The 14,738-nt window shown below is 34.0% G+C and overlaps 1 protein-coding gene across 2 annotated transcripts in view; it reads left to right on the top strand.

Annotated features, from left to right (window-relative positions):
* Positions 1 to 14,738, top strand: part of Rsph3 (Radial spoke head protein 3) — a 63,326-nt gene that overhangs the window by 9,254 nt on the left and 39,334 nt on the right. Inside the window, exon 2 of one of the 2 annotated variants that reach the window (XM_035367707.2) lies at positions 1,568 to 1,685. The exons of the other annotated variant lie outside the window; for it this stretch is intronic. Coding sequence (XP_035223598.1) covers positions 1,585 to 1,685 — 101 coding nt within the window. The 5' untranslated portion in view covers positions 1,568 to 1,584. The remainder of the gene's footprint in view (positions 1 to 1,567; positions 1,686 to 14,738) is intronic. 2 annotated transcript variants of the gene reach the window in all.

The following is a 14,738-nucleotide window of genomic DNA, read 5'->3' as shown; positions in this document are numbered from 1 at the left end:
CTACCGATAGTGAAGAAAGTGACGGAGAAGTTACTGAAAACGAGGAAGTTTCAATTGACAAGTTAGTCGAAATTCTCGAAACAGTTACAGGACTTCAGCAATGTAACTGAACAAGAGATGATGTCTGTCTACAGAGTTAAAGAAAAAATATTAGCACAAAAAACGAGGCAACTTAAAACAACTTACATTGAAAACAATGTTTAATAAGACAAACAAATAAATGTTAAGCTTTTTTTGTAAATTTTGATACCCTTTAGATCATAAATATTTCCCTATTTCAAAAATCACGATTTCATATTTTTAATTTTATAATTTCTACATGCCATCTTATTAGATTTAAACTGATGATCTAATATCTGGAAAAATCTCAAATCTGGAGTCGCCGAAGTCCCGACAAGTCCGGATTACAGACTTTGTACTGTAGTATAGTTTTAATAATGTTTTACGGATTATACAACACTTGCAAGTTGAAAGTTTGGTGAAGAATAATTTAATTTCTGTTTAGATCTGCCCTCATTGGCTAACATTAAGGTTCAGTTTCCAAATTTGTAACCATTATTTGGCTGAAGTGTTATGTTAAGTATATGCATTATGAGCCCTATGCAATTGTCATATGACATGGATTAATTTTCAAGTGATACAGTTCAGAGAGTTAAGGAATTATTGCAAATCATTATTCATTTGATGATTTTTTTTTTTATCTTGCATCCATATATATATATAAAGGACATATGATAGAATAACCAAAATATTGTTTGAGGAATGTCTAAGATTGAATCTGTTGTGGAGTTTTAATTATGTACAATTCAATTTTTGCTTCGTGTCATTTTGAAACTAGGAGTGGTCTCTGTATTTCATGCAGAAATAAATTATTTTGTGTTTTCCAATGAAGAGAAATAGCTCTTAAGTAAAACAAAGCTATTCATTTATAAAATTATTATTCTTTTGCATTAATCAGTTGTTTATAATTTCAACCTTTACTATAACTTCTTTCCATTTCCTCACCAGAAATGTAAATGAATTGGAGAGTACTTAAGCTGATGTTTCTGAATTGCAAGACAGAGTATGTTTCTGCCTCTCAAGGCCACATGTTATTAGTCTGCTAGCTCAGATAACTTTGTAATTATACTGCTTTGCATTTTGCGGCCGACATTTAAATTGCTATGCTGATTAGAGTTTTGAGCCAACTTTGATTTAAATTAAATTCTGTAGCTTTTGACTACCTGTCTGTATTTTAAATTTGAATTGATTGTTATTTCAGTTACATCGCCACAAGTGGTAGCTGATCCTGTCAAGCAAAAGAAATGCATTTATGTTCAAGTTCTGTTTTAATAAAAATATTTTTTAAACCTTTTCAAGTCTCTGCAGTTAATTTCAAACACAGTGATAATTCGTTTTGCATCTGTTTGGAGTTTGGGTCTATTTCATGCTATCAAAGAAAATCAATCTCTATACATTTTAATATTAGTAGCAAATCAATGACGAAATTATCTGTTTTAGAAATCTTTGTACGCTTGATTTTTAATGAATATTTATTAATACTCTTTATTATTTTTTCGTACTGTAGCTAATGGATATTTTAATATGGCTTTGGATGTAATCCAAAGTGACGGATGCTATGTGTCTTCTAGTTTGCCAAAAGCACTCTTTATACCAGCCCCTTTTAAACAGCACAAAGGTAGAAGGTATGTATATTGTTCCCCCCCAAATGCAGTAATTTGATTTAACAATCATTTATTTTAATTGTATTTTATTTAATATTATAAAATTTCCACTTATACAAACTAATTAATTCTTCACATTTGAAAAATATAAATTTTATTGAATTCATTATAGAAATAAATAAATTCTTGACATATGTAACATAAATATTAATTAACCACATTAATTCAAAATTAATGTTGAAAGATAGCAAAAAATTTGAAATCTAGGAATTTATCTAAATTAAACAAAAATTTTCTGAGTTTCCTGATCTGTATTTATTATTAAATAAACTGAAAAAACAAGAGTGCTAATGCTAAATGATTTCAATAATTAAATAGATTTGCCTTTTAATTCAAAATCTGAGTGCTTTTTGACTCTGCACCCTCATGAAAAGTTAATTCAGCGCCATCTTTAGGTGAGAAATGTTTGGCTATCTTTACAAGAAGTCTTCTGTTCATAAATCATAAAAATAAGCATTTTATTAGAAGCAAGAAATTTTATGAGGAAGAAATTAAAAAATATACATGGAGGATATTTACATTTTTACAAACATGATTACTGGTCAGTGTATGTTGGGACCTCTACCAAATAAATTCCATAAAATAAGTTAAAATGTGATGTCTTGCAGTTCCTCTTTGCTTCTTGTTTCTCCATTTCAGTAAATTATACTTGTGGTTCACTTTTAAGTGCTCACAGTTGGCTTCTGCCATTCATGACTATTGTATACCTTCCAGCTTTCAGAAAAGATAGTACAGGGATTCCCAACTCTATGGCCGTGGGCACCATGGCGTCCGCCGATCGCTTAACCCTTTGAGGGGCGGTATATAAAATAATTTAAATTGTGGTAATATTTTGAATGAATTGTAACTTATAGACCCTAGGACACAAAATTGAGACTTCAAAAAAATCTAGAGTGAAATCCTGAATTTTGAGGGCCGGTATATATTTTATATCGGTGCTCCTTTACGACATTTTTTCCCCAGGTAGCTGCCAATTGTTAATTTTTTTTTTCATCTATTTTTGTGAACTTTTGATGTGCATCTATAGAGATGGATGCACGAGTACAGTTATGTAAGTCTGAAGGCAAAAAACTTTTAAAATTAAAAAATAAAATTAATTTTTTTGCACTTTGATGGTGCTACCCAGCTGAATATACTTATGTAAAATATTGGTAAAAAGATTTTTAAAATGATTTAAATTCAATATTATTATACCCAGCTGAATATACTTATGTAAAATATTGGTAAAAAGATTTTTAAAATGATTTAAATTCAATATTATTATTTTATGAATTTAGAAAATTTGCATGCATTACTGCAAGCAGAAACCGTATCATGCTGTAATTGAGCTAGTATAATGCTACAAGGAGATTTTACTCAGGCGAAAAATTAAAATGAAACACTATGACTCAGCTGAAAAATTATGTTGCATTTTTGAAGCTATTATATTTTATGCTTTAGATAATATATAAAAAGAGCTATGATAGCAAGAATCGCCTCCCCCCCCCACACTTTCGATTATTAGGCCCGATAAGGTGCCCTTTTTAATTTTTTGTAAATATCGGTTGTAATATATCATTTTGTTCAAGAAGAAAAGCTGTTGAACATTTTTGTTATTTGATACACCTCAATGCTCTTATTTCAATCAAAACATTAAAAATTCAAATATTTGCCACTTTTTTTTTTCTTCCAAAAATAAATGTTTTGCATCTAAAGCTGACCTTAGAAATATTTCTCTCAATTCACTAGTTGTGAAGACTAAACCACGTACTTGTATACTAATTTCCAAGGGAAAAGTTTTTATTGTATTCCTTAGTCTCTCATCTGAAATTAACAAAGACCTAAAGAATAATAGCATGCTTTTAAATCAGCAGTTTTTCTATTGCACTAAGAAATGGACCTAAAGTGCATTTCAATTTCCCATTCTTTTAGAGCTTTCCCTTTGTGTGATGTTATCACACAAAGGGAAAGTGTCCTTTTGTGAACAGTTGCGACACTTCACAGTCCCTTTGTGAACAGTTGCGACAAATGCGTGACAAATTTGTTGTCTGTACCTGTCATTTTCGCTGCAATCTAAGATTTTGAAAAACTTGAAACAACTGTTGTGTTTGAGGGCAACAATGCCACATTTAACCTCTACAGTTGTGTAACGTTTTTTGACGCCAGACGAGTCTTTCTCGTGGGAAAGGGTGGCATGCTGAAATTAAAATTTTAGCTAAACAGAGACGAATGAGAAACTCGAGTATTGTAAACAAGGAATAAAACGAAACTGATATATTTGTATTCAGTCCTAGGACAGGTCAGTAAATTTCCCATACACCCATGAACATAATACTGAATCCTAAAAAAACGGTATTAAAAATGTATACATAATATTCTTTTAACTATCAGTTTTGATTCAAATGCAGTAAATATGAAAGTTTCAGCACATGTGCATCATATATTTGAAGATTGTGAAATTTTCCTACCTTCCAATGGAATTTATGAATATTCAAAATGATATCTTTGAAAGAGGTATAGTATTAATTTCATAACTGCAAAATATTGAGCATTCATAGGGTAGTGCCACCATTTAGAATCAAAAGAAAACATTAGAAACTTATGATTACAGCTTTTGGTGTAGAAAAATGAGCTATTTTTAGGAGGTTAAAAAATTGACGAACATCTGGTATATATTATATACCTGTGCCCATTAAAGGGTTAACGTGTGCCCGCTGCTGCGATCACAATAAAAATGTTTTAGTTTTCAATAAAATTCTGTGTGAAAGGTTTCCTATTTTTAATGAATTAAAAATTGCGTCCAACACAAAGCGGAATGGCGACCAATCTCTCTCTCTTTTTTTTTTTTATATGCATGTATTAACTCTGTCCAACTATAAATTCACCTTGAAAATGTAAATAGTGCTTGCCATCCAACAGATATTCTAGAATATGCTGTTGGGAACCCCTGAGATAGTAGTTTCTTCTTTAAAGTGTGCTTTAAGTACTTTCACCCACAAGTTGGGATTTGGGGGCCTTCAGTGGGTCTCTTTCAAAATTGTGTTTTCTGATGAAGGTTTCTATTGGCTATTACATTATTTATGCCACTAATCGTACTATTTTAAAAGCAAAATTTGTAAGCACTTATGTATCAAGTTTTAACGATATATTCCAAATATCATCTGTGCAAACAGTTCACGTTGCTGTGTTTAATCATATTTTCTTAAATGATTTTTGGCATTTGAAAGAAAGAAACTTGCTTTAGACATGCTGTGCTTGATGTACAAGTTCAATCACTGGGTGCTGCATTGGCTGACTCAAGCAGATAAGAACAGACATGTTCCAGCCTACACTAATCTGCTTGGATATCAGTGCAAGGACAACATTTTGGACTGGATCATCACTTTGATGAAAAGTCGATTTACTTTAACAACACAGGCCAAAAGGGCAGTCGGTCTGCACTCGATGAGCCCGTCTGCAGCATTGCAAAGTGAAATTTGACTAACAAAAAGCTCATGCTTTGTATCTGGTGGGATTGGCATGGTATTATTCACAAAGAATATGAGTATCTGGAAAAAGGTGAAACATTCGACGCTAAGGTGTACAGTGAGATGCTGGTCCATATTAACATTGCTATCCAGGAAAGACGTCAAACTAAGTTCCGGTGCAAAAGGTGATGGGATGTTCTATCATGATAATGCAAGACCACATGTGTCTGCATTGACCGGCTGGAATCTATATGGACTCGAATGGCATCTTTTGCCATATAGCCCCAATATCGCTCCTTCAGAGTTCTATCTTTTTTCACACCTGCAGCTACATCTTGCTGGTGCTATTTTCCATTCTGTGCAGGACATCCAAAATGAGTTTGGATCTGTGTTTGGACTTGCAAGCCACTAAGTATATGGGCTGAAGGCATTGAAAAGCTACCAAAAGATTGACAGAAAACGGTAGATTTGAGTGGTGATTACTACCGGCACTAAAAGTATACTGCTTTCATTTTTTTTTCTAACTTTATTAAGAATGTTTTTTGTCGGGAAACTTCTGTTACAACCAGGTAATGTATTTCCTATATTATATGCAATTAAATCTGAAGCCGCTTCTTTTCATTCATTTGTTTTCTCTTTGTTTACATTTTCATTTAATGAATGTTTTCCCCCAATAACTCATGTTGCATTTATAAGCTGTTTAGCGTTATCTTTTTTTTTTTTTCCCCCTATAATTGTTCTTTAAAATAGAAATTTTTTTGCCAGATTCAGTTTTCAGAAGTTTTGTTTCCTCAAGTTCTCATTTCATTACACTGCTTATTTGCAATCATACTATCATCTTGTATCTTCTTTGAATATTTACTTAATTTGCTTTCCTTTCAGGACATTTTCTTTAAAAAAAAAATCTTATTCTTTCTCTTTACGCTTTGATGGATAACATACATACAATCTTTATTAAACAAAGACATTACACAGACAAAAGAAAAAAACACGGACTAGAAATTCATAATGGATTAATACATTTACATGGTCGCAAATAATGATAGTGGTTGTTCCTATTCAAAACCTAGTTTATATATTGCAAAAATATTCTGTGTAAGTGCACTAATTCTTATCTTTTCTGGCTTTGTAAAGATAACAAGTAAAAAAAATTACATACAAGGTTTGTTCTAGAAGTAATGTGTCAGAATTTTTTTTTTCAGTGTTTATTTATCAGATTGGTAGAATCATCTGAAAATCTTCAAAGTTTGACCCTCCTACGCCAATACATTTTTTCCAGCAAAATTTCGTATGCCCGATGAAAGTTCTCAAGGGAGATGTCTTTAAAAGTCTTATCAAGGTTGTTTTGTTGTAGTCAATGGTGTCCAAAAGATGTTCTCTGAGGGTTTTTTTTTTGGGGGGGGGTCTGGTAAGGCCAAGGTGGGTCTGTTAGGAATTGCAGATCCATTGTAGCCTCGATCCGGGTAAGGAAGTCACAGATGATGAAGTCATTATGGCTGGAAACATTGTCATGGTGAAGTAGCCATGAATTCTTGATCTCGCTTCTGATCTGGTTGATCCTTTGTTTCAGTTATTTCAAAATGTTTAGTGTGTCACCTAACAACCAAATACTAATTTTTTGATCAAAATTCAGTATATATTCAGGTTGTAGTGTCATCATCACATAATGTTGCAAGGCATTCAGAGTGGGCTTCATTGGTGATGTTCTGTTTTCCTTCTTTGAACATCTTGTGCCACCTGTCCAGCTGGGATTTAGTCATCACTAAAGGCCTCTTTAATCATCCAATAAATGTCTCTTGTAGTCTTGCCTGGTTTGATGCAAAACTTGATAGCATATTTCTGCTCCAGGATTTCTCCATCGTGACTCGAGGGCACAGGGAATTAATTGTACACCTTGAAACTCCGGGAGCTCAGAGCCAACTACTATGTGGTGTATACTCCCAGCCCATGCCGTGGTAATGTTCTGTGACTGATAGTCAGCATCAGAAAATAATGTTACGCATTAGTTTTGGAACAAATCTTATAGAAAAGGAATATATTATGTAATATAAAGTGTTAAAAGGAAATGTATAAATGTAAAACCTATCATAGGAATTCTAAAATGTTGGAGAATGTATATCAATTTTACTTTGTGTTTTTTCCTGATTAGCAGTCATATAGCATAGTAGGAGAACAGAAAGACATTATGCTAAAAAATATACCATAATTTCCTGAAATCAGAAATATGAGTTATTCAAAAGTTTACAAAAAAATAACTGTAAATCCTTCTTAGATTTATAACAAAACATGCTTTTAGCATATGGAAAACTTAAATCATAACTTTAAAAACAAATATTTATATCAGAAGCTTCATCATCAAAATTCTTTAAGTATGCAATTTTTAAAGTTTGTTACATGCTAAAATGTTTTTCCCTCTCTTTTCAATTTCTCGTTTTTTTGTTCTAAAGTTTTTTGGTAATTGAGTTAATATTGTAGCTGACTTATGTGGTTGTTAAAATAGATGATTAAAAATTACCATAAAAGTCTCATTTATTAAAATTTGCATTTTTTAAAAATTTTAATTTTACAGAATTAATTTTTAATTCCTGGCCATCCATTTTTTTTTCAGACATTTGACACCTTATAGTGACAAGATTGAATAAAATTCACAGAAGGCTGAAATTTATATGCATATTTTTATTCATTCATTTAATTTATAGACCAGTAGCAGCCTAACATCTGTTAGCTTAGCAATTAATCGACTATTTTGAAAATTCATAGTTGCGTAATGGGCTCACTTTCAGGGGAGGAAAAAATGTTTGAATACATCAATGCTTGCTTGCATTTGCAACTTTCTCTAAACAACCTCTCGCAGATATCGCTTTTGGAAGTTGACAGTCTTCAAGGCAGACTGAATTTCAATTGTCAGCTCATTGGAGAGTTTTGTCATAAGATTTCAAAACAAGGTACATTTATTTTAATTTGTTTATTTATAATGAAGTACTCTACAGCTATATATTACTGAAAAAAGCACTGTACTGCCTATTTTTTTAAATATTGACTCTAGATGCATTATTAACAAAAATTCTCAAAAAATGGAATATAATTTTATGAAAACAGCTTTCAGTAGTGAGGGGAATGGTTTGATATGGGATAAAATACAACTTTCCATAAAGCTCTCATTGGACCAAATTTCCAATTAATAAAATATCCATTATACTCTAATTAGTTAAAGTTGGGGGTACTAAGGTAAGGAATTACCTTTAAATACAAAGTTCCTTACCTTAGTACCTTACCTTAATTGATATTGACTGAGAACACAGAATTCCTTAGTTTTAATGGGACTGCCTCACTTTTTTAACCACTTTTTGCAAAATAAAGACACATGAAATCAGCTATATGCTAAGACTGAACTGAGCGACTTTATTGCCTAGCTGCTAATAGGCCCATTGAATACTGAAATTGGGGGTGTGGATAGAGAGTACACAAATACAGTGTATTTTTATTAAAGTTTTTATTTTTAAATCTGTATAAAAATATACTGTATCAAGTTTACCATGCTGAAGTTTCTGAAAATTGAAACTAACTTTGTTTACATTCAAAATAGATTGTGGATTACACGTATTTATGGATTAAGTCATTGAGGGTTATCATAATTTTACCAGATTTCTTCTTTGTCTTTCATTAAACAAGGTTTTGCTAAAGTTTTTCTGCTTGTATGAGATATTTTAGATTTCACTGTTAGTTCTGAAATCTTAAGTGAGGTGGTTAACGCTTTTTTAAATACTGCATGCTTAGTTTCACTTGTGCTGAGCTTCATTTTCTTTCTTTTTAGCCGAAAGGGGCAATTTGCCCAGAAGGGCTATTAATTTCGTTTTGGCATTTTGTGGCATTTCACTTTTTAAATTGTTGCCACCAAATATTATATTTTGGTGCATTATATTTAAAGCATTATATTTAAAGAAATTAAATAATAAAGAATCTGAATGAATGTATGTATGTATCTCACACTGTGAAAAAGCAAGGGTACCTAGAGACATCAAATTTTATATAAGGTAGTCCTCCACTAAAATATGGGCATTTGAAAACCCAAATTTAATTTTGGGATTTTGTTTCATTATCTATTTCATATTTTGTAAAACTTCAACGAATTTTTGATTAACAAACTCAACAATTTCAATGCGAGCAATGGCACTGTGAAAAAAACATTTTTATCTCCAGCATGTGTTTCGGAAATTCTAAAGATATGCTCTTTTTGATTATTTTGCAATACTGCTGTTGAATTGAATTTTATGGTTTACGTGCAAAGAACATATTTAATAAATAAAAGTAACATGCAAAATGTTGAAAAAAATGCCCCTTTGGGTGTAATATAAAACCTGAAGCTGAACCTATTTTTTTTTTTTTTTTTTTTTTTTTTTGCCCCCAGAGAGTTCTCTAGATCAAATTTAGTTGTATGAAATATATGGTCATGAAATGCTGCTCCAAATTAGTAAGTAGGTTTCACATGATCCTTTGCTTAGATGATAGCACAGGGTCTCTTTTTTTTAATTGATTTCAGTATCAGAAATCCAAATTTGATGTAATTGGGATCATATTTTCTTTTTGGTACCATTTTTCAATTCATAACAGAAGAAACAGAATAATAGCATATATGCTAGACCTTGACTTTGCTCAAAAAGATGACAGTGTTAATGTCAGATGATGCATGAGTTAGTACTGAACAAGCAAGCAAAAACTTTAATGTTAAACAGAATACTTCGGTTTTAAATTCTGGAACTGATTTTTATAAAATTAACATGCAGAGCAATGGCTAATTGAATTTTGTATTTTATTAACAGAAAAAGGTAAAGAGAACTTATGTACGTCTTACTGTTTACATGACAAATTTTAGAAATGACAAAAATAACAGTGATGCCAGATGCATAAAACAATAAAACAATGATGCCACTGAAACTGCACATAATATTAATTAAATGCTCGATTCTCAACAGCCTCCTTCGAGCATGAAAATAGTCATTGTTCATACAGATTAACCTTTACTTATTTGACTGATTTTACACCAATCAACTTCTTCTGGAAATGAAACTGAGGTGCTGGAAGCGCCTTCGTCAGAATGTCCGCTCGTTGTTCATTACTTCTGACATAGCCTAATTGAAAACGTCTCTTCGAGAACTCATCTTGCACAAACTTGTACCTTTGGTCAGTGTGCTTCGCGCGTGCGTGAAACATTGGATTTTTTATCAATTTATAATTATCAATTTGTAGGATAGGCAATGAGACATTATTAGCTATCTCATTGAACAAGCTCTTCAACCATATCAGGTCTTTTCTAGCATCAGCTGCTGCCACGAACTCTGCCTCTGTCGTCGAATTGGATATGGCATCATGTAGCTTGCTTCGCCACGTAATTGCACCTCCAACATGGAAAGAAGTAACACCTGTTCGAGACCTGTGTGTTTCTGCACAGCTGATGTTATCTGCATCACTAAACAACATCAAACTTCTATCATCTTCATTATTGTACACAATGCCGTGTCCTATGGTATTGCGAAGGTACCTTAATGTTGTCTGTATGATTTCCCAATCAATCTCTGTAGGATTGTTCAGCTTTTGAGACATCAAACTCACTGCATAAGCAATATCCGGTCGGGTCCCCATCACCAAGTACAGCAAACTGCCAATTACTGATCAATATGGAATTTGACTGCTGAGAGGCTTCGCCTCCTTGATCTTGATCGTGCCGTCGTCATTCGGTTGACCATAGTCGACCTTGAGACTCAACTTCTTTACTGGGATGTGTGATATCTTAGCATCTCCATAATATCTTTCTTGTAAATGCTTCTTGGTGCAGGAAGAGTGAGCCGTCTTTCAAACGTTCAACTTGTAAACCAAGGAAACAATTTAACGTCATTACTCGAATGTTAAAATGTTGCTTGAGCTCATCCATAAATGGGAAGAATGCTGCTTTGTCTTGAACAGCAACAATGCCATCATTAACATAAATCGCCATCAGCGTCTTATGTCCATAATCATTTCGTATGAACAGGCAGTTGTTGGATTTACTTTGTATCATACCATGTTTCTTCAGCACGTCAGTAAACTTGGCATTCCAACATCGTCCAGCTTGTTTCAAGCCGTATAAAGGTCGAAGCATCTTGCATGCACGCTTACTTCCGTCATTATAGCCTTCGGGTTGATACATGTAGATTTTCTCAGTTAGGTCACTGTAAAGGAATGCCATCTCCATGTCAATTTGATATAAATTGAGATTCTCCTTGGCTGCCGTTGCAATTAAAGCTCGAATAGTGTCATAGCGACACATTGAGCTAAATGTGTTTTCGTAGTCGATATGCACCATCTGCGTGTACCCTTTTGCTACTAACCGGGCCTTGAATCTCTCGATTGAGCCATCGCGATTTGTCTTCACTCTGTAAACCAAGCGATTGTCGAGGATTTTACATCCGTTAGGTGGCTCAACAACTTGCCATGTTCCATATTTGGCTTGTGAAGCTATTTCTTAGTCCATGGCTCATTTCCAGTCGGTGTATTCAGGAGACTTCGTTGCCTCATCATATGTTTTAGGCTTTTCCAACTTCAGAATGCTGTTATACACATCGTAGTCATTAAATCTGACAGGCCGTTGGATAGTTGAACGGTCTCGCAGTGTACGCACGGTCATCTGTGTTGGTTCATCTTCATCAGTGCACAGATCACCAGCCTTCCTGTGTATCTGTACCATCGTGTGCATCTTCCAAAATAAACTTCATACCGCTTGATAGACCGGTGTTAGATGCTAATTTTGAGGTTGGGAAGTAGGGCCGATTTGCTGTTCATTGAACACTACATTGGCACTTTTTATCGTATAATTCCTTGATGGTATGAAAATGCGATACCCATCGTCATCACAATAACCAACCAAATAGCCCTTTATAGTCTTATCATCTAATTTACCTCTGTTGACATTTGGTACATGTACAAATGCAGCTGATCCAAAAACTCAAATTCTGTTGATTGCCGGCTTGTGTCCAAACCATTCCTCAAACAGAGATTTTCCTGTAGTATTACTTGGTCCAGTTCGATTGAGAACGTAGACAGCTGTAGATGCTGCTTCTGCCCACGGGAACTGTGGTAAGCCTGAATCCTTGATCATAGTGCGAACTGCATTCATTATTGTACGATTCTCCCTTTCAACTAATCCGTTTTGTTCTGGTGTATGTGGCATAGTGATTTGCAGTTTGATGCCATCATCAGTTAGTTTCACCAATTTATCAAACTGACGACCACCGTCTGTGACCAGTTCTTTTACATTTATACCATCTTTGTTGGTCAGAACAAGAAAGTGCTTGATTTTATCCACAGCCTCATCTTTATGTTTCAGAAATTCTACATGTTGAAACTTAGAGTAATCGTCCTTAATCACTATCATGTACTTCTTTCCACCTCTTGATAAGACTGCCGATTTGAGTAAGTCTGCATGTATTATCTCACCAGACTTTTGTGTTTTGAATCGTTTTGGTTTAAATGTTCGTCAACTTTGTTTACTATATGCTCATGGCTCACAAAATAGTCCATCGTCGATAAAATCTATACCATTTTGGTGCAAGTACTGTTTCACGTACTGTATTCCTTGATGCCCAAGTCGTCGATGCCAAAGTGATAATGGCAATTTTGTCATCGTCTTTATTGCCATCTCAGGAAAAGGAGTCGTCATTTTCTTGTCAACCAAGTAGGCTGCAGCAGTAGAACCCCCTTATGGCTTGACTGGTTTTGCACATAGTTCAGAGAGTCCATCTGATGAACATGGGGCTTCTAAAAGTATATTATCTGGGATCTCCTTGCGAAAGAAATTACAAATCATATCGTCTGAATCACCAAAGTTCGAGATTCCTCGCTTCATTGCCTTTGAGGCTGATAACAAATTTTTGCCAATTTCTGGTGCATACAGTACATCAGTCAGCTCAATAGATTTTTGTATGTTTCTAGTCACCGCACACATGTCAATGTCCCCACAGCCTTATGCTGGTATTGTCTGTTTGTTACTGACTGTGATTTCTGCTTGTTTGTCAAAGTGACGGTACATCTTGAAATACTTGGCTGAATTTGTACTGTAGCTCCATCGTCTTTAAGCCACACATTTCGGCCAAAATCATCTTCTTGACAAGCAAATGCACTGCACTGAGTATTTGCAAAGAAGGTCTCTGTTTTGCTATTCGTCGTGGTTGGCATGTCAGGTAAAACTGGGCAAAATTTACCAATGTGCCCGGGTTTATTACAACGAAAACAGATGCCATTGAAACCTTTCATGCCATCACTGGTCTTACTAAGTTTGTTCATCGTTTTGGCATTATTTGTTGTCAAGGGTTGGGATTGGCTGACCATCTGAGGTTTCTTACCACCCTTCTTCCATTTCTTTCCACTATTTTTTGAGCTATATAATTAGCATTTGCCACAAATGTTATCGTACTTTCGTTTCTAAGCTCTTGATTTCCCTGCAGCTGCATGTTGATCTGTTCGATCAGTTTTTCAGGTGACTTTTCCATTTTTGGCATTAAGTCCCACTGTGATTTGAACTCTATATATTCGTCATCAGGAAGAATAGATAAGATTCGCGGTGCTAGCAGGTTCTGCGGCAGCATTAAACTTTCGTCTTTCTCGATCTGAAAAGTGAAAAACTGTTGCAGAAGAGTGTCCAATTTTACACTTGACACCTTTTCAAAGTTACCTAATAATTCATTCCATATTGCTAGTGCAGAATTACCATGCATATGGATCAAATTTAACACAGGTGATACATTTGTGCGAATGATCACAGCAGCTTTCACATTCACCTTTGCAGCTTCATTGTACTCATGTATCATTTTTTCATTCGCGCTTTCTGCCGGAGCTTTTGGCTCGATAAGGGAATTATCGAAGATGCCCGCACAATCGTTAAGCACAAATAAAGAGTTTATTTCAAATTTCCAATCAGTCCAGTTGGATAAACCTTCCAATTTGGTACACTGAACAAAATTTTTAGCTTCCATATTACGTCGTTATTAACCAGGAAATATGCAGCAAGAAATAAAAGGCTATCGGTACACTGTAGTGTCTACCTACACACTGTTCAGATGGAAGTGTTGAAATCGAAAATGAAAGTCAAAAGAAAATCTGCGATTCAAATACGTCAACATAGCCATCGTTAATTTATTTACGCAGTTAAACGTTAATTTATTTAAACTAGAACCCATAACCTGTTATAAAATTAACATGCAGAGCGATTGCTAATTGAATTTTATATTTTATTGATAAAAAAAGGTAAAGAGAACTTAACGTACTTTTTACATGATAAATTTTAGAAATGACAAAAATAACAGTGATGCCAGATGCCAAACATAATAAAACAATAAAACAATGATGCCACTGAAACTGCACATAATATGAATTAAATGCTCGATTCTCAACACTGATTTCTGTTTTTCTTTTGTGATGCTTTCGTAAAAAATTTTCATGTCTCGTATACCCTCATACCACAGGTTGAGAATCTTTACTTGAAATGCATTTCTTATAGTCATTCATACCATCTGTCTGCATTTTTTCAGTATTATCA

The sequence above is a fragment of the Stegodyphus dumicola genome, chromosome 4, assembly GCF_044657685.1.
Source record: "Stegodyphus dumicola isolate Sdum_Otavi_A_Nest chromosome 4, ASM4465768v1".
NCBI lineage: Eukaryota > Metazoa > Arthropoda > Arachnida > Araneae > Eresidae > Stegodyphus > Stegodyphus dumicola.
Note: the sequence above shows the minus strand (reverse complement) of the source record. Positions and strands in the feature narration are given on the sequence as shown.